General features: G+C 41.9%; 1 protein-coding gene across 2 annotated transcripts; it reads left to right on the top strand.

The window, feature by feature from the left end:
- Positions 1 to 1,376: 1,376 nt before the first annotated feature.
- Positions 1,377 to 19,409, top strand: TAMM41 (TAM41 mitochondrial translocator assembly and maintenance homolog). Of its 2 annotated transcripts, none has more exons than XM_048315861.1 (8): positions 1,377 to 1,567; positions 2,412 to 2,591; positions 3,820 to 3,912; positions 6,307 to 6,457; positions 8,643 to 8,788; positions 10,888 to 11,053; positions 13,180 to 13,242; positions 15,721 to 17,063. In XM_048315861.1, exons 1-8 carry the CDS (start codon positions 1,430 to 1,432, stop codon positions 15,813 to 15,815), a joined length of 1,032 nt encoding a protein of 343 aa, XP_048171818.1. In that variant the 5' UTR covers positions 1,377 to 1,429; the 3' UTR covers positions 15,816 to 17,063. The 2 variants fall into 2 exon arrangements, with proteins under 2 accessions (XP_048171818.1, XP_048171819.1); XM_048315862.1 differs by lacking the exon at positions 15,721 to 17,063 and adding an exon at positions 18,139 to 19,409 and having other exon boundaries at positions 1,379 to 1,567.
- The last annotated feature ends 851 nt before the right edge of the window (positions 19,410 to 20,260 follow it).

Genomic DNA, 20,260 nt, shown 5'->3' with positions numbered 1-20,260 from the left:
TAGTGTGAGCATAAATTTATCTCTGACTGCTGGCCTTTTCTCAGAGCTCAGGTAAGGAATTTTGAAAGCCATAAACCACAGGAAGGTAAAATGTGATTTCTGGGTACCAGATTCAGGCAAGTGTAAAATCATGAGGGAACAAGGCACGCTTCAATTTCATGAGGCACATTTATACATCTAGCACTCACACGGAGCTTTATTATTTAGGACTCGAACATTCAAACCAAGCCAGGCTCTGCACACGGAGAGCGTGAGACAGCCCTGAGCACAACCACGATGATTAAAAGCTGTGGGTTTGTGTTTGTGTTCCTCGGGGGATGTGTGAAGAACTGTAACGCCGGCAACAAGTCCTGAGGAAAGCCTTGGAACAGGATAAAACATGAATTAAAAAAATAAAAAGTTAAAAAAAGAGAGGAGGAAAAACAATCGAAGAAGGGGCCCAGACTTGTGATGACCTAAAAAAATTAAGCCGGAACAGCGGTGGGGTGGAAGACTAAATGCTAGGCACACATGCTGAGCATCACCTCACTGTGCTGGGGCTGCTTGGCTCGGTGGGACAGCACAGCTCGGGGGTGGGGACCCTGAGGGGACTCAGAGGGGACAGTGAGGGGACACTGAGGGGACAGTGAGGGGACACTGAGGGGACACAGGGGACACTGAGGGGACAGTGAGGGGACACTGAGGGCACCCTGGGGGGAGCCTGAGGGGAACCTGAGGGGGACCAGAGGGGAGCCTGAGGGGGACCAGAGGGGACTGTGAGCGGCGTCCTGAGGGCAGCGTTGAGGGGAGTCCCGAGTGGAGCACTGAGGGGACCATGACGGGACCCTGAGGGAAGCCTGAAGGGAGGGCTGAGGGGAGTCCTGGCTGGAGCAGAGGGGATCCTGAGTGAAGCACTGAGGGGACGCTGAGCGGAGCACTGAGGGGACGCTGAACGGAGCGCTGAGGGCGTTCTGAGCGGAGCACTGAGGGCATTGTGAGCGGAGCGCTGAGGGGACGCTGAGCGGAGCGCTGAGGGCATCCTGAGTGGAGCGCTGAGGGCGTTCTGAGCGGAGCACTGAGGGCATTTTGAGCGGAGCGCTGAGGGCATCCTGAGTGAAGCGCTGAGGGCATTGTGAGCGGAGCGCTGAGGGCATTCTGAGCGGAGCGCTGAGGGGACGCTGAGCGGAGCACTGAGGGCATTTTGAGCGGAGCGCTGAGGGCGTTCTGAGCGGAGCGCTGAGGGCGTTCTGAGCGGATCACTGAGGGGCTGCTGAGCGGGTCCCTGCCAGCCCCCGCGGACGGCCCAGCCCCTGCGGGCGCGGCCGAGCCCGCCATGCCCACGCCGGGCTGCAGGGGGCGCAGCGCGGCGCCGCCGCTCCCCCGCCGCGGCCTCTCCTCACGCCGCCGGTGGGCGGGAGCGGCCGGGCCGGGCGGGCCCGCGGCCGGGGCCATGGCGCTGCCCGTGCTGTCCAGCTCGGCCGTGAAGTTCCGGCGGGTCCTGGCGCAGTTCCCGCAGGAGCTCAGCCTGGCCTTCGCCTACGGCTCCGGGGTGTTCCGGCAGGCGGGGGCCTCGGCCGAGCACGGCGAGGTGAGCGCTCGGGCCCCGCGGCGTTCCGGATCCCGGAGCCGCCTCCGGCCCTGCGGTGTGTGAACGGCAAGGGGCGAAGATCCCAAATCCCCGAGGGAATAGCGGGGGGGTGGGGGTCCGGTCCGTGCCCAGGGGCTGCCCGGCGTGGTCCCGGCAGCGGGGTTGTCATTGTGGGGGGCTCGGGGTCCCCTTTCAGCCCAGTGTGTACCGATGTGTGTCAGGTTATTTACCACTGCCTTTAAAGAGAGTTACTGCAGCTTGTCCAACTGCTGTGCAGCGTATGAGGGGAATTTAAAATATATTGCCGCACTGAAATGGCAGTCTGGGGGGCTTCCTCATCGTCTGAGGGCCAACAGCTTGGATATAATGTTTATTTTTATGCTTTGGGTTGTTTTGTTGACAAAAGCGAAGGAATGCACTAGAAAGGAATATGCTAGAAATGCAGTTCCTTGCTGCCAGCTCTCGGGTGGTGCTTTTATTTGCCCACATCCCTCCATTCATGGCCCAAAAGTGCTGTTCATTAGCACTGTAAGCTGTTCCACTGAGCTGTGAATTAGGGTGGTGGAGATCTTACACCTGCTCCCCTGTTTTGGAGGGTTGAAGCTTGGTCATGACCAGGACAGGAAAATTTTGGACTGTCTGATAGACTGACAATAAACATACAACTTCATTAGAACCTTTAAGCAGGATCTGACACTAATATTTCCGTTTTGGGTTTTATTTTTATTTTTCACTCATGAAAAATGACTAGCTGGAAGTTTGATACTGTGTATATCTTAAATTATTATGATAACATTGGCTCTTCTTGACGTGTAAACCCCAACACTCTTTTCCTTATCTTCAGAACAATATGCTGGACTTCGTGTTTGCTGTTGATGATGCTGTGAGCTGGCATATGACAAACTTGTTAAAGAACAGGAGTCATTATTCCTTCCTAAAATTTTTTGGCCCCAAAAAGATAACTACCATACAAAGATACGGAGCGGGAGTTTACTACAACACCTTAGTGCCATGCAATGGCAGGGTAAGTACAAGTAGTCTGAGTGAGTTAAGTCAAATATTTCTGTCTGTGAAGCATTAAAATTATTAGCTTAAAGCAGATTTCAGGCAGCAAATATTGCAGATTGTAATTGCAGATTAACTCGTGGTATCTTCAATATTTATGTCTCAAACTGCTTCACCAACAGCACTTTAATTAAAAAGCAAACAGAGCAGCTGGTCTTGCACCTTAAAAGTGTGAGCAGTGTTTGGAACTTACAGCTAAAGCACTTCAGGAACTGGATTTATATTCCTTATCCCTTGCTGTCTCCCAGTTTTGGTGGTGGTAAAGTTCTGGTGGTGCTTCATTTCAGCAGTTGACCATGTAGTAACAGCAAAGTGGTCTTTTACCATTTGTTTGATACAAAATTCAAGTTCCAACACAGCAAGCTGGAATTGACATTTGTGTGGTTTAGTGTCTAATGCCCTGACCTGCGAGGCTTGAGTGTAATTAATAATTTTGGTGAGTGGTTCTCATCCAGCAAGTCCTGTTCTTGCACCTCTGTGTTTGGTCAGGAGTGAGGGAAACACTCTGTCAGTCTTGGTGTTCTTGTCCCTGTACAAGATTTTGGGATTTAAGCTTTATCTGCTTGATGTAAAAAGGGATTTGGGATTTCATTGGAAGGACCAGTGGTCTTGGCCATGGCATTGTGTTCTTGGCTCTTTATGCCCTGGTCTTATTTTCTAACAACTCAGTCATATTACAGTCTATGGTCCCTTGTTGTCCAGAAATTCTAGAGCTGGCTGCCTTGCTGTGGTGATAATCTTTGGAAATTCAGGTAATACGAATTTATAACAAACTGTGGGAACTACCATGACTTTTCCAGTTACATAAAATAAGCTACAAAATCACAGGTTTTTTTCCTAATATCAAAGAGCAAGAGAAAAAACTCCCTGATACACACCCACCTCCCAATAACAGGATACATAAATGTCTGTAGGTTTTAATTTAGGTCTCTGAAAAACTATTTCTTGAGTATTTTCAATATCATAATGTGAATTATTCCAACATGTAAAGTTTGCATATGAATGGGAAATTTTTCTCTTACTTCGTGTGTTAATTAAAACAGATAAATATTTTCCTATTATGCATCCAGTTTTTTATTGGAGGTACGTGTTCCTTAGAATTAGGGACAGCTATGGCATGTAGGGAAAACAATGCAAGTATAGGTTTTTTCAAAAGCCTTTATATTGCTTTGGGTTTTTTTTTCCAGATGATAAAATATGGAGTAATTAGCACTGATGCCCTGATTGAGGATTTGTTTCACTGGAAAACTCTCTATGTCGCTGGGCGCCTACAAAAGCCGGTAACTGCTCAGTTCTCTCTCTGGAAATGCAAGAAATTACAGGGCTGGAAAATGATCAGTTGGAGTTTGAACTTTATCTGTTAGGGATCTGTGCATCAGTATTGCACAAATAATCTGCCCTGATTTAGGGGTGTAGCCCTAGAGGGATAATCTCTCAGAAAGGAGGTGAAATGTGGTTCTTAATGATGTTCTGTGTAATGTGGAAAAAGAGCCCCTAAAGGTGAGTATATTAATAACAGTTTTCTGCCTGTAGTAGATCTTGAATAACTGGACTCTTTTAATGCCAAGTCCCTTCAATGTTAAATGTGTTATTTGCCTTTTATAACAGATTATAGGGGTGGCCAAAATTTAACACAATTAAAGAATGGAAATCTTTAAAGGTGAAAGCAGCTTTGCTGTGCAGTTACTGTCTGGTTCATAATTGAATGAACCATGGGTTCTGCACGTTGGTTTTTCTCCTCCATATTTGGGTCATAAAAAATAGTCTTTGCTTTCCCCCTTGTGCCTGCCTCGATGTGCTTTCAGCAGATGGCAGCAGTGCTAAGGGAAAATTTGTTAGGAGGGGAGGGGAAGAATTAGAGGAGAAATCCCTTCAGGTCTTGGAACACAAGTTAATTATGCTTTTAACTAAAAAATTTGGAGTGAAAGTTTGAATAGATTGTCTCAGACTGCTGGCTTTATCTCCAGATACATATTACAGCATGATCCAGGTTAGAGCAGCTGTTGTCTTTGTGAAGAATGAAACTTAATGCATTGAGGAAGATAACTGAAGGAAGAATTCTGGATGTCATATCAACAGTGAATAGTGAATAGCTATTTTCAGTGTGACTGCATTTGCTGCTGCTTTGATTTGTGACACGGTACAGTGAATATAAATTCTCTGTACTGTGAAAAAGCCTTCCTTAACTTTGCTGCTCTTTCAGATTTACCCCAGGAATCAACATTCATCCTTGTTGTACCAGGGTGATAACTATTGCACTCTGACTTCCTGGGAGATTTGCAGCTCTTTGAACTGTTGCAAATTTGTTCATAAATGCTATCAGTGTTTCAGGCATTCAGATTTTGAAGCCTAGCATATTATTTTCATTTGAAAAAAAACAGCTTTATATTAGGGGGTGATTTTTACAAAAGGAAGAGGTTATTCCTTTTGCTTCTCTAAGACAAGGCTGGGGTCTTCCATGAGGAGGAATAGTGTCTCTGCTGAGTTTCATGTTATAAAAGGCCCTAACTGTGATGTCCTTAACATGTCCATAACTTGCTGATGTTTCCATGCCAATTCTAAGGTATTGCAGTCACCTGTGTGACTGCTTGGGGCGCCACAGATTTTTCTGTTCTGACTTTCCTTAGATTTCCCTGTAGCAGCAAGTTAGGAACATACATCTAAGTGAATTGGTTGATGGCATTTGAGAAAAATCAAGGGAATACCTTTGTTCACAATGGCCAGTGGGTTTGAATTTTAAGGTGTTGTAGAGTAGACAAATATTGAAAAGACATCTTTTGTAAGCAAGACAGTATTGCTTAACCAGAACACTTGAAAAAGACAGACTCACACCGAGCAGGGATTCCTAGGGGAGTTGTTTCCAGAAGTGCATAGTTATCCATCTCCTAAACCAGGCTGCCTTCATGTGCCTGGTGTTCTGTAACAGTGCGTTTCTATCTTCAGTTCTTACCGAAGATCTGCCTTTTATTGCAGTATATTTCCATATCCTAGGTGACTGGATCCTGTAGCTGGTCTTGAACAGTTTCAATGTTTCCTGAAAATAAACACTTCTTGGGGCAGGTAGAGGCACTCAAGTGACCTGTTCTTCATGGATAAGTGAAGATCCCCTCGAGTTCACATTCTTCTCATGCAAAGTACAGAAATAAAGCCCTGCTTCTTCTAGGACAACTTCTGTCTGAGAAACTACTTGAAGCATTTGATAGGGGAGTCCTCTATTAAAAAAAAAATTGAAAGAATGAAGATGAATAAGAAAACTTATCTCTGTCTGGCATTCTGTTCTCTTTCAGTGTGACAATAGTCTTTTTTGTTATTGCACAATGCCATATGAAGTATTTCTGTTGATGCATTCATATTTCCTGTTCTGATTAACCTTAAATTGATGAACATGAAAAGGTGACTAGCTCGTCAGAGATTAGCTAATGTCTGTTGCATATAGCACTTCCAAACTTGTGTGTAAAAACAGCCTTTTCCAGCAGACTGTTAATTCTTAAAAACATGTTCCTCTCTCTCACATGGTGTAAATAGAAGGGGATACTCTAGTACTTACTGTACCATACTAATAAGATCTAATCTTAAATTAATTTCTTAAACAATTCAGCATGAAAAATAAATAACATTTCTAGCTCCAGTAGCGCTTTCCTGAAGTTTTGCTTCCAATGGCTCTGCTTTTCCAGGTGAAAATCCTGGCCCAGAATGAGAACAGCAAGCTGCAAGCTGCTCTTGTCAGCAACCTGAAGAGTGCAGTCACAGCAGCCTTTCTCATGTTGCCAGAGAGCTTCTCTGAAGAGGACCTTTACATGCAGATTGCAGGACTCTCCTACTCTGGTGAGTCTGTGGGGTCTGAAGTGGCTGAGGAGAAGAGCTGTAGTTGGAGCTGCTGTACCACAGCTGGAATTTCATGTGTGATAAATTATCTGCCTTCTTGCTTTGGGCCTGCACTGCTGTGTGCATCAAAAATTCTGTCTGAATGGTGGCTTACATAACAGCTCCAGAACACTAATTGGGCTGATTCAGAGGAAATAGGGGTAGGTACATCAGCAACACTGCTTATACCTGCTTGATTTATGAACAGCTAAGTGTGAGTGATTGGATATGATGAAATAATGTGGGTTCTCTTCTGTTTGCATGGATTGTATTTTGGTGTAATGTTTCAAAACGTTGGGAAAAATTTTTTTCTTTCCACTCAGTGCAATGTTGAGTCATCTGATAGTCTGACTCATACCTTGTCATCTCCTTTTGAGTGTGCTGTGTTTAAGGTTCTTATTTAGTTAACTTGTGGATCCAGGTTATGATTCTTTGATGTACATTTAACACTCCTGGTTGGTATTTGTTGAGTTTCTTTTTTTTAGTCATTAATTAGGAAATTGGTAGAAAAATATTGAAGGAACTACTGCAAATCGCTCTTTAATGTAAGATGTAATTGTTACAATTTAACTCAGCACTGCTTTTTAAATGCTGACATCCTTACTGTAATTACTGTGAGCAAGTTTGGTTGGAGTTGTGCTTTACACAGCGCTTCCTTTGCTCATACAGAAATGCAAGTTTGGCTTTTAAAGAAAGCACAGGGGGGTCTAAGATGCAGCTTGGCCATTCTGAGGAGCATTGCTGTTTTATGTAACACTTCTGAGCACAGTTCAGATTACAACTCACTTTTCCAGAGCAGTTCTTTTCTGAATTGTTGCCCATTTTAGAGCACCAGGAAGAGGGTGCTGACAGTGGGATTGCCAGCCAGGGATGTTTGTTGCTTATCTGCCCACCTGAAGCCTGCCCAGCACTGGCATTGGATTCTCGGTGGGCACCAGTGACCAAGATACTTTTTATAAACTCTTCGAAACAGTGCAATTAAACAAAAACCAGTAAAGTGCTGAGACTGGCTGTGCTGTGTGAACAAAGCTAAAACAATACAGCCCCCAGTTGGGAATGCACAAGAAAAAGGCTGCTTGTGGATATTTATTTTGCTGCCATTTCGTTAAGTCTTTCAGAGGCTGTACTAGTAGACAAAATTGATTTTATGTGTTACTCTAATCAGTCTCCTTGGAGACTGCTGAAAGAGTTGTTCAAGCTTTAATTTAGAAAATGTTTATCCTTTATTTTTTTCTGCATTTTTTGAGAACACTGAGTCAGTACCATTTATATATGAAGTGTTTGTTTTGTGGCTTGGCATAAACTGAAATAAACTAAGGAAGGCTAGCAAGTTGCCACCTTTCAACAACATTTATCTCCTGAATGTGGGAAGTGGGAAAAGGAGTTGATTCAGAATTTTGGTTGTTGGTGCAAGCTACACTGAGCATCTAACTCCTGGCTGGAAACCCAGGAAACAGCCAGGCTAGTACCTAACAGAGGTAGTGGAATGCTTTCATACAGACTGACTGTCTTTTCACTTATTCTCTTTGAAACTTTTCAGTCATGTATCAGAAAAGAAAGTGCGAAGGCCAGTAATGTAACAGTGGTGTTGAAAGGAATTTCTTTTTGTAACATCTAACACAATACATGGCTCAGAGGAAAGGGTGATCCAGTGATCTTACCATGAGTGCCGTTAGCTGAACTCCAGGTACTGCCCTTGGAGTGCAGAAACAATGCAAATTATTTCCTCTCAAATTGGAAAATTTCAGTTTATTTGCTTGTGGATACTAAGTATGAGGACTGGGCAATTTGTTTAGTAATCTGTTGAGTCTGAGGTGTGGTTGCAAAGAATGTAACTGTTACTGCCACTTGGCAGCTGGAATTATTTTGTTGCCCAAGTGAAAATGTGGGCACATGGGCCGATGGCATTTTTATCAGAGGCCACGTAACAATACGTGCCTTCAAGGACATTTTTTCTGTGCTTGAAGGTATTTGAATAGTTCTTTTCACTATTAGGTGAACCTTACTGTGGATTGTATAGGCGTATATAGTATTGGAGAACAGAGTTTTAGATGACAGCTCTGTACTATGTTGGTATCTGTTATATTCTCCTTCTTTCTGATTTTGGGTTTTTCCTGATGGCTTCACTCTCTCTTTTCCTGACTAGGTGATTTCAGAATGATAATAGGAGAAGACAAATCCAAAGTGCAGAACATAGTGAAACCCAACGTTGCCCATTTCCAGAAGCTGTACAGTAACATACTCCAGGACTGCCCTCAAGTGGTGTACAAGCACCATCTGGGAAGGCTAGAGGCAAGTGTTCTCCTTCTAAACAGCTTTAAACCAAGCAAGTGGAAGTGCTTTATCACACTGACAGAAGGCAGGAATTATGCCACACACAAAGGAGAGCAGTTGTAGGCTCTGTACTTGCTGTTTGTTATGTTTCTGTTGTTTGGTTCATTCTGCCACCAGAAGAGTTGCCTTACATACCAGTTTCTTCATATGGAGGAACTACTGCTCATTTTCTGAGTATGGGCACAGAACTAGACCCCAGCAAGGCAACCAGCACAGATCATTGTAAAACGTGTGTTTTAATGACTTCCATATGGAAATAACAGGCGAGGAAGTGAGGAATAAACAGATGGTTTGTGTTAGAGAGATCAGGCTGTAACTCAGAGGTGCAACTTTCTGCAATCAAAAACTCATGAAAAACCTCATCAAGTGCTAGCTATGACGATCAACTGACTAAGCCCAAGTGACATTCTGGCATTAATACCCATACAAAACCATTTTTTCCTTAGATTTTGGGAAATCCAGAATGACCAGTATCTCGAATGCCACCTTTCTGGTATAACAGTGCAGTTAGGGGAGAGATGCCACAGTCAGTAGCAATTTTTCCTCTTGTAATCTGCATGTCCCTGTGTGAACATTCAAGTGTGATATAAACTTCATGGTGAAGTCACAAATAGCACCAGTTGTCTCATGGACATGGGCACCTCTTTATCCTCAAGCCTGGGTAATTATCTCCCAAATGCCACCTTTTTGGGATGTGTCTTTGTTAGAAACTGGCTTAACTACAGGCTTGAGCACAGTAAAGAGTTTTACTGCAATGCTTTGGAATAAAACATAGGCAAATCTGTATTGTACTGCAGCTGTCTCCATGTTTTCTTATTGCTTGTGAACAGTTTGGTGGAAGCAGTATTTAAATGAATTTGGGAAAGAATTAGTAATACTTCCTTCAACAAAAAACTCCCTGTTGTTTTACCTTTAAACAAATCCTGGTAGCATACTGCAAATTTATTGCTGGATAATAAATCTCTCCACAATCCCACAATAGTCATCAAGACTGTTGATTAAATGCCCTCATTTTGCTGTTGATTTGAAGCAAAGTGTTTAATACTTTATTGCTCACACCTTCCTCTGGGTATTGGCAGTAATTCCCCAGTGGAGTCCAAAGGTGGCTGACTACTGCTGGGGGTGCAGTTAGCACAGAATAGAACCCCCTGCTCCAGGACATGCAGAGCTACAGAGAAAATTTCTTCCTTCAAAGGTCCCTCAGAACCAAGGCAAGGCAGACCCCAGCTCTGAGTTTTGGTTCAGGCACGGATTCCTCCCACACAGTGCTCAGAGCTGCTCACTGTCGGCTGCCTCTTGAGTTGTGGCTGACTCATCTGGAGATCATTTTCTCCACACTGACAAAAGGGAGTGGAGAGGGCAACCAGACTCCTGTCTGATGTCTCCATGAAGTGTCTAAAACCTTGTGTGGGAGGAAAGGAGCTCTTCAGATTTTCCTCGGCTTTTGGAGAGCTCTGCCCCATCCTGCATTACATTTTGGAGAAATCTGTACAGGCCTGCATGTTGGTATCATTGTATTCAAAATAGGGTCGTTGAATTTCTGATTTAGATTGGAAAATGTGGGATGAATGTTTTCTTCAAATTATACAAACCAGATGTGGTTTGGAGTTTAAAGCAGAGAAAATGGTTTTCAAGCTGAACTTGAAATGTGTGTGTGTCTGCAGTTTGATTATACTCAGGCAGAAGAAACTCAGCTAAGTGGTCTTTGGGGAACTTTTTTTTATTGTAGTGTACTTATGTTTCCAAAGGAAATTGGATACAACAGAAATGATACAGTTTCAATGAAAACTTACTTGCAGACACAGCAGGATCATGTGTGTCTTCCCTTGAATAAAAACCCTTGCATTGAGTCATTTTTCAGGTTGAGACCTGAGATACTGCATTTCCCTGTGCTTGGGAAGTTTTTATTAGCATTGTCAATGACCTTTTCTAGTGAAATGGATCAGGTTCCGTGAGATATTTATCACAGGTCAATTTTCTGACTTCTTTAAAAAAAAAAAAAAAAAAGAGAACTGAATGACTGAATGTTTTTAATGTCTTATTTTTATAACATTCAGATTGATAAAAGTCCAGAAGGTCAATTTACACAGCTTATGGCTTTGCCAAAGACTCTGCAACAAAAGATAACTGCTCTGGTAAACCCTCCTGGAAAGAACAGAGATGTGGAAGAAATTTTACTGCAAGTGGCCCATGACCCTGACTGTGGATTTGTGGTGAATCAAGGTAGGTCTGGACCAATGTCTGTAATCTCCTTTAAGACACGATAGATATACAAATCTATTGTGTACGTTCTTCTATTTCAGGATGATTTAAAGAGAAGGGTGAAAAGATCCAGGAGATTAATCGTGAAATACATTCCTAAAAGCCTGGGTTTGGATTTGATTGCCACCAGCTTATCTGAAATACTATCAATAGCATTCCTAGTGATATAGGAAGATGTGTTGTGGTTTGGGTCCTGAAAGAGGCAGCACTTAGGGAATAGTGTGGCCTGCTTAGATCACCTAACTCTGATGCTTCCATCTTCAGGCAAAACTTCATCAAAATATTAAGCTTTATATCCTCCCAGTCATACATTGCAAGGCTGAGGTCATTTTCTGACTTGCTGACATTACCCTTCCCAGTCATCGTGGTTAGCCCAGACATGTGAGCCCTGGCAGAGAGCTCCAGCTTGGAGGGAAAAGGCTGAGGTGCTTCTCATCAGCACAACTGCTCTGAGGCAAGATTATGTCATATGAGCAAGTTAAAGCTGATGCTGCAGACACCGATGTTCTGGTACACTGCAGAGAAATGAAAAAGCTTAGTACTTGAAGTCCTTTATGTATTTTAAGAACTTGACACATTTTCTGTTCCAGATAGCAAAGTTTGCAAGCTCCCTGAGCGCAACAAAAATTCCCTAGATGCCTGGGAGCCACTGGACACAGCTGCTGAGGGAGCTCTCAGGCTGATTCCTTTGGGGCAAACAAAGCTCCTGGGTGTTGCAGTTCTCCACAGACAGCATGGGATGAACTGCACCTGGACATGGAGGTGTCCAGCTTCTTTCATGACACCTTCTGTGCTGGGCTGCAACAATTATGGGATAAAAACCAGGATAAAAGCTGGATCTGGGAGGAGGGGATGTAGTGTTTGAGCGGCACACAGAGCTCTGAGTCACCCCCCCTGAGCTCATTATGCTGGTGGTTGTGTTTCTGTAGCTCTGGCAGGCACAGCTGTGGCTGCACAGGGAGCAGCAGTTCAGTGTCAAACCCTGGACAGGTCTTCTCAGGCCCAGCAGTTTAAACTCTTAGGAGAACAAGTCAAGATGCTCTTACTTTTGTGGCCAAAGCATTTTACTAATTCATCAATCTGGGTGAAGGCCAGGCCAAGCCATTTGGGAATCCTACAAGACAAAGCTGATTACTCAAGTTGAATTGCATTGTCCCAAGATATTTTGCTACGTAGTCGTGATTTGTTCCTTTCTCTTCCCTATTCCTACCCCTCAAATGGTTTTCCAGTGGAATATTGTATCCTTACTTAGACATGGACTATGCTAAGCTTTGTTCTTCATTATGGAAGTAGCTTTGAAGGAAGTATTTAAAAATATTTGAAATTATATTCTATGGGTCAGTGCAGAATGTGTCCATTTGGAAGACTAGCTCTGGGACTGCTGCATTTCTACATTTATTTCATTTATTTAGTGATGTGAGTAGTTTTGTACATATCAGTATGCTTTTATATATGGTAGAACAAATACAACTTAATCATTTTGAAAAAAATTAAGGTTTTATGTACTATTCTTTTAATACCTAAGAACCACTGGACAATGAGAACTGAATGTGCCACAGTGCAAAGTGGTAAACAAGCCTTATCTCCAAAAGCTGTAATTTAGGAAAGCCAGGCAAGCACTGCACAACAGAGGTAGGTCTGCTTGATCAGAGAAGTGCCAAATCCCAATTTCATGTTGAAGTAAACAGGGAGTATAATTTGTTCTGCTCTAGAATGTTAATTTACCAGCACTTAGATGAAACATCTGTGAATCCTTGGTGATTAATCATCTTAGTAGAGAACTAATGGGAACACTAAATAAATGGATTCAGTCAATTCCTACTGCTTGTTGTCTGTTTCAATTTTGATCTGGGTTTTTTTTCTGTATGTTATACATAAAATAATTTTAAATAGTTTAGAGAATACTTTTAATTAGTATGAAAAAGCAGAGCAAACCCAAATCTTCTCTGTGTTAGGTGTATGTTTTACTTTCAGGCTAGCTTGATTGTATAACTGGAACAATATTTAACTTGTGCATGGTGGAGGGTAAAAAAAATCCCCACACCAGTGCTGAGATGGGTAACATCTGTGTGCTTTTCCCTCTGCAGGCATTTCAGGAATTGTGAGATCCTCCAGTATAGTGCAGAGTGCTAAAACCATCCTGACAGCTGGTAAGAATGTGTGTGATTTCTGTCAACATGGGCCTTCTGATTTCACAAAGGAAAAATGACAGGGCCCCCAGACTGTCTCATTACAGGAGTTTAAAGAATAAACTTTTTGTGTGTTTAATTAAAAGTCCCTGGAAAATAAAAGCAACATTTAAAGCAGAGGCTTTATTATAACTATTGCAAAATTATAAAATGCTGAAAGGAACTGCAGTCTGTGTGACTCTTAAATAAACAAACAAACCCTTCAACAACCCAAAAGTAAGAAAAAACAGCTTCTGAGTTCAATTTTATTTTCTCTGCAGGCCAGATTTGGCTGATGGACACTAGTTCTTCACTTTTTGTATTCAGAAGGCTTAAAGTTGCTCAAATGAATTTCTGAACTCATTCATACCTATTCCCAATTCTTCCACTAAAGCAATGATATTCAAATGGTGCCATTACTAGGTTTAAAGGCTGTTATTCCTGTTGAATTCAGCTTATCCTGAGTGCCCCGTGGGCAGAGCTCTCTGTGTAAGTGCAGGAGTAGGAGCAGAAATAGTTAAGCTGTGTGGATTATTTATGCTCCCTTCCTACCTCTTCTGATGGACAGAAAATCGCCTCTGGGGCTCGTCAGCTCCTCTTGTGTGTCATGCAGTAAATCACTGACAGCCTCTCTTGGCACTGGGACTTTGGGGGGTCCTAATGCATCTTTGAATAGCACTTGTAATTTTTATCATGGTTTGTGCACCTGAAACCAGTTATTTGTGAAATGTCTCTATTTCCCTTTGTCTTAACTGCTTTTTGCTTTATATGTAGTGGGGGTTTTTAGCTTTAAAACAAACTATGGTTTCCTTCTAATCAGTCAGTTATGGAGAGTTGTGTTTGAAAACTATTTTCTATTAGTGGTTTTAGTGGTGGAAATGTATTTTTATGATTTAATTCAGGTAGAGCAAAGCAATTTTGGTCCTTTGCCTCCAGCACAAGCCAAATTCGAGCAAGGAGGCTTGGGGGAGTGGATTTTTCTTACTTTTTGCATAATTTAGGTTTTTTTCAGGTTTGGGTTTTTTTAAAATGTATTTACACTCTTCTGCCAGAATCTGGCCAAAATCATTAGTGACAGAATTGAGGAGTGAAATTTAACTGATCAGGGATGTCACCTCAGTATTTTTGAGGTGTGATGTTTGTGTGATCTGCCCTGGAATTGAGGAGGGATGGGTGTCCATGGCTTTAGGAGTTAGTTAGCAAAAACCTTTTGCTCTTTTTAATTTTTTTTTTTTTTTAGATATCCAAACACCATTGAGTTTATGTTAAATCTGTCAGTATCTTCTGGATTTTCTCCCAGTCATGGTTTCTTAATTTAAAATGCATCCCTAGGGCAGCATTCCTGCTGCTGCCCTGGCTGTGCCAGCTCCTGGGGCTCTCCATGTTCATAGGATACAGAATTTACACAGAGAAAACAGGAATGTGGCTCCTACATGGAAGTATTTGCTTGACTCAGGCAAGGAATGTGTTTTACAGGAAAATGTGGAGCTTGAAATTCAGTCCCTAAGGATGCTGCATTTCTTTCTTTATTCTTTATCCAAATCTTGTCTACTATTCTGTTCCCCTAAGACCTGTTCTCACACTTCTTAGCAGAGACTTTAGGAAAAGTATAAGGTTCTGACCTTCTACAGTGCTTATGTCAAGAACAGTAGCTTAAATAAAAGAAATATGAAAGAGATCCATGAAATCTGTGGCTCCATGAAGTAAGCTCTGACTTTTTATTGCTGTTCCTAGTAACTGTACAAATACTTTGCTTGCAAAAGAGAGTTTTCATTAGCTGGCCATCCCTCTTTTTGAAGTGTTATAGGGCACACAATCTGTTTTCCTTAGCTGATTATTTTATCTTAACAACACCAGCAAAGGTGAGATGCCTGCTCTGGTCCACAGCATGGCAGTGCAAGGTACAGCATTTCCAAATTCAATGTTAAATCAGCAATAGCTGTGCTGACATGCCATGCTGGGTATTAACATTACTGCCAAGAAGCACGAGCACAAGAAGGAATTTCAACCCAGTTGAGAGAACTTTTTTCTTTCTCTGCCAATGTGGTTTTCAAGTCAAGCTCCAGCTCTGTTTTTGTTTGTTGTTAAATGCCCTATTTAGTTTTTGAAAATGCGCCTGTGTATTTCTTCGAGTCTGTGGTGAGGTTGCCTCTCTGTTTCCCATTAGAGATGGCACCAGGGTTTGATTTGTTTTCCCACATAGCCAGAGTCTGCCTGGGCTTTGGGAACTCTCTCTGCAGCTCTTATATTTAGCTCCTCTGAAGATGTTGGTACTTCTTTAGCTTCTTTCTTCTCTATATTTTACTCAAGGAATGTTGCAAGCCTTGAAATTTTTTCTATAAATACAATCTTATAGATTAAATCATCAGTTGAAGCATTTGTTCAAGATGCTTTTAAGTTAGCACGAATGTTCTGAACAGTGTTTGTTTTTAATGATTCAAGGATTTTTTTTTTTTTAAGGAACAGGTTTACATATAAAATACTCTGGTTTTGTGATGACTACTCTCTTCAGCAGCTGCCTGAGCAGATACTGCAGGCCACTGGCTTCACTGTAAATATCTGTACAAGGTTTGCATGTGCACTACAAATATATAAACTATTTGCTCCACATGGCAGCTCTTCAGCAGTACCTGCATCAGTGCTCCTTTTCCAAAGGAAATACGGGGCACTGCAGCTGGGCAAACCTACCAGGAGACTTTGGGGGACTCACAGCCAAATTGCTGTCTTCCAGCACTGATACTTGCAGAAAACTCAACGTGGATTAAGTGAAACCAGGCACAAGTCGTGTTTACACTGAAATGCTGTGGGCTCGGTCCCATGTGCATCAGGGCTTTGTTCTGCGTCCTACAGTGGAAAAATCCAAAGGGGAGGTGGAACCACCAAGTCCCAGATTCAGAGCTGAAGTAGAAAGACATTTTCATGTGGTCCAACTGCTTCGGATTCTGAGAGCGAGCCGTAATTACAACCATTAACTTTTACTGCAGCTGTGATTCATCAGCCCGAGGGCTGCTTTAGGGAAGCAGCTGGGTGGACAAACCCGCGCTGTGCCTGTGCTGGGGCAGCGGTGCGAGCAGCTCGTTCCATGCGGTGCGGGGAGTTCAGGGAGCGGAGGGGCAGGAGGAGAGCGCTCTCCTGCTGCTGAGCTGCTGCACGGGCAGAGCAGCCGGGCAGGCTGAGAGCAGCCGGGCAGGCTGAGAGCAGCGCTTTCCTTGCAGGCTGCAGTGCCAGCCCAGCTCAGCTGTGCTGCAGTGGCTCTGCCACACGCTGGACTGCACTTCCAGAAGTACCTGGAATTCATTGGAATGGCAGAGCAATTCCTCTGTCAGAGGGGCTGCATCCAGCAGCTTGGGTATTTTCAAAGCCACAGTTTTAACGTTGTGGGTTGGAACCACTTCTTTTATTTGTGCTGTGCCAGGGCTCAGCTTGGCCTTGTGCTGCAACAGGAATTGTTGCTGTGTGTGCAAGCTCCATGCAGATATGTCAGGCACTTGAGGATTTACATGGTTATTTACTTGTTATTTGAGATGCTGCAAAGAAAAGCCTGTCATGACTTCATTAGTGTGCTTGCTTTTACAAAAACCTATTAAATATGGAAAAGTTGGAGCATACATATGGGATGCACATGGGTTTGTAAGTTCAAAATACATGTATGGATGGTTTCTTACAAAAGGTGAAGTTGTGTTTATTTAAATTGCAGTTGGAGACATGAGAAGTGCAGAACTGATTGTCTGCAGCCTGTTTGTTATCAGAGCCTTCTTACTCTGTCACATTCCTTCACAAATAAAAGTGTGCACTTTTCCTTATTGCTGCCTACTCATTTGACTTCTTGCAACTCAAATTTGAATGCATCTATCACTTAAAATATTATATCTTTAAATGATTTCTTTCTTTTGCTTTTCTTTTCTTTCTTTTTCTTGAGGTCTTTCCAAATCAATTATTATTATGCCCCCAAAAAATTAAAAAATCCAGTGCAGCACATGGCTAAACTTGGGTTGAGGTTGCTTGTTTGTTGCAGATCTTTCCTTGTGTTCTGGTCTGTAATGTTGTTTGACTTCTGGCTAAATTCCTTCCGTGTCTTTTTAGTCAGTGTTATCAGGTGTTCAATTAAATAAACATAGCAAAGATTGTAGTAAGTGTAATCTACTATACCTTTAATCTGTGCAGGTGTCAAAAGTAGAGCTTTTTGTGCAGCATTAAAAACTTGCCTTTTCAGTTGTGAATTTGTAAGGGTGTGATTAGACTGAGTTGTAACCTGAACAGTCACTCTGTGTGTTGTGTTGGGTTTTTCACTTGTTTGTTTTGGGGTGATTTTTTTAAACAAAAAAGGAAAAGCAAGTAGCTGCACTGGCTGGGATCTCAGAACCCCCCTGAAATGCCAAGACTAACAGTGTTTTGTTTTTAAATTTACAAATACTCGATGACTAAACCCAGCAAAAGGCTGTAGGTTTTTTACTCTAGGTCTGTAAGAGAAGGCTCATCTCTGGTAGAACTTCAGAAGTTGTTTAACTCCGAGGATACATTTTACAAATTGTGTGGGGGTCATCCTCAATCCCATCATATCTAAAACTCCTCAATGCATGGAGGCAACGACTGCTGCTGTATCTCTGAAAATTGAGATCTCTGCCTTTGCTGTATGCCAAGTGCAATGGCATGGTATTTACCAGAATTCTGTTCTATTTTCTCTGCTTTGATAGCATTAAAAGTAATTTTGGTGTCATTATTTACTGTGTTATGACTGTGACAGGAAGGTTATTTGCATGTCTGCCTGCTGGATTAGGCTGTCATTCCCCCAGGGAAATACTTCATTTGATGTACTAAGCACCTTCTGAGTCAGCCTTCCTAAATGTTGATATTTTTCCTCTTTTTTTTGCTTTTTAGGGGCAAAGAAATCCATAACTTACAGTATGAAGAAATTATATAAGATGACAAAAGGAGGGTTAAAGAAGACATCTTGAGTCTTTACATACTGTGTATGGGTAAATAAATGGTACTTTTTCTCTAAATGTTTTGCAGATGTGACTTTGCATACTTGAGAAGATTACAGTGTATTTAAGAAGTCTGTTCTGATGATTTAAATGCCCAATTTTCCTTTTTAATGGGAGGCTTGTTGGCAATAGGGCAAAGGAATTATACTCTGTAAATACTGAAATGAATTTTCCTGTATATTAGAGCTTGAATTTTGAAGAACTCTAAGTAAAAAACATTGATTGTACAGATGGATTAAAACCCAAAGTCACTCATTTTCTATGTGTTGTTAGCTTTACTTCCCAAAATACCCTCAAGGTCTCTTTCAAAATAATAAAATGTCCCAAATTTAGTCCTTTCAGGGATTTACAGAACTGGAGAATCCGTGGAGTTTGAAGGAGGTATGGAACTGTCCTCTGCCATTCCTGCACTGCCAGGTTCATCCTTAGAATTCCTGAGGATGCTCCCTGGGTGCTGCTGCAGGGCAGACCTTGTGAATGGGAAATTATTTCTCAGGTGTGTGACATCCTGAATCCAAAAAGCTGCCAGAGTGTGGGAGAGGGAAACGAGCAGCTTGGCCGGTGTCAGATCCTTTAAGAAGGATATTTAATAATGTTAATAAATAAGGATATTTAATAACAATAGAACTGTGTGTTCCTCTCATGAGGCTGAGATGAAAAGTGCCCAACTCACAGGCGTTGTCACAAGGGCCAGAGGTGGAAGGAAAATCAGAATTCTGCTTGGGCAGACCTATGAAATAGGTGTTGTTTGGCAGAAGATTCTATCCAAACACTGGAAAATTGGGAGTATTATGAACAAAAGCATATATTTTAAAATTCTTTGATTATCTTTTTCCCCCCTGAAAATACTGCCCACAAAGATGGAGCTTGTACTCCCTTTAAATTAGCTAAAGGAAAGAAAACTGGGGTTTTACATGACTCTTTACATTAATCCTGCCATGAAAAAATGGGCATTACTGGCAGTATCCATGTCTGGTGCAATAAATTGGCAGGATCTTTTGTAAATAGAATATTTTTCACACTGACTCAGGTGGGTTTGCTAATTTGGGAAATTTTTCTTAATAGAAATAAATTCAGCGAAGATTTCATTTTACTTGTGGGAATGTCAATGATAAAAATAATTTAATGGTAAAAAATGGAAATAAAATTTATCTTTCCTGATTAGCATGTTTGGTTTTTTTTCTTGTGTATTATGTGATCATCATCATCTCTCAAACTATATTTGATTTAGTGATCTCACTTTAAAAAAGAAATTATTTCAATGAAGTTGTCCAGTAATTGTTTCCAGGGAGAAGTTCAGAGCATAAATTTAAGAAAGAAAATAGAAAACCCATTGTTGTATGTAATATGACTCATGCAGGCTTGCTCTAATCACAGGGAAACTTTAAATATTGATTCTTTTTAAATATTTGAGTGTGAAATTTTAATCCAGACTCAGGAAATAATTACTGTGAAATAGGAAATAAATCACAGTGAAGCTTTCTAACGTCAGAGGCAGATACCTAACACTTTGCATTATCCATTGGTGATAGAAAGTGTAAAACAAACCCCCTCAAATGCCCCTTTGCTGATGGCACAAGGCTGCCTAAACTTTTTATGGGGACAAAGAAGGTTTGTATGGGCCTGGCATTCTCTGTCCCTATTAGTAAGAGGCTGAAGTCCCCAATTTGAAAAGTTTATATTACAAAAAATGGAACTAGGGAATTGAAGCCACTTAAATAAACTCAACCTTGGGGTTTGGCTGGATTTTTTTGTTAGCATGAAGGGTTCCTTTCTAGATAATCTAGAAGTCTTTAATATGTAGTTGTAAGGTGGGTAGAGTGTATTAACTTCCTGTGTAGTGAGGACTTGGAGTAGCCAAAGCACTTTTTATCTTTCAGCATAAGCTTTATGAAAAGCAATCTAAAACCAGGTGTTGACTTGCTCAGGTGTGCTCAGTGGGAAGGTTAGGAACAGAAAATACTGATCCCAGTGGTAGAAGCAGACCCTGAGAGTTCCAAAGCTCTTGGACAAAT

Source organism: Corvus hawaiiensis, chromosome 11, assembly GCF_020740725.1.
Source record: "Corvus hawaiiensis isolate bCorHaw1 chromosome 11, bCorHaw1.pri.cur, whole genome shotgun sequence".
Classification (NCBI taxonomy): domain Eukaryota; kingdom Metazoa; phylum Chordata; class Aves; order Passeriformes; family Corvidae; genus Corvus; species Corvus hawaiiensis.
This window is presented reverse-complemented; position numbering and strand designations above follow the sequence as displayed.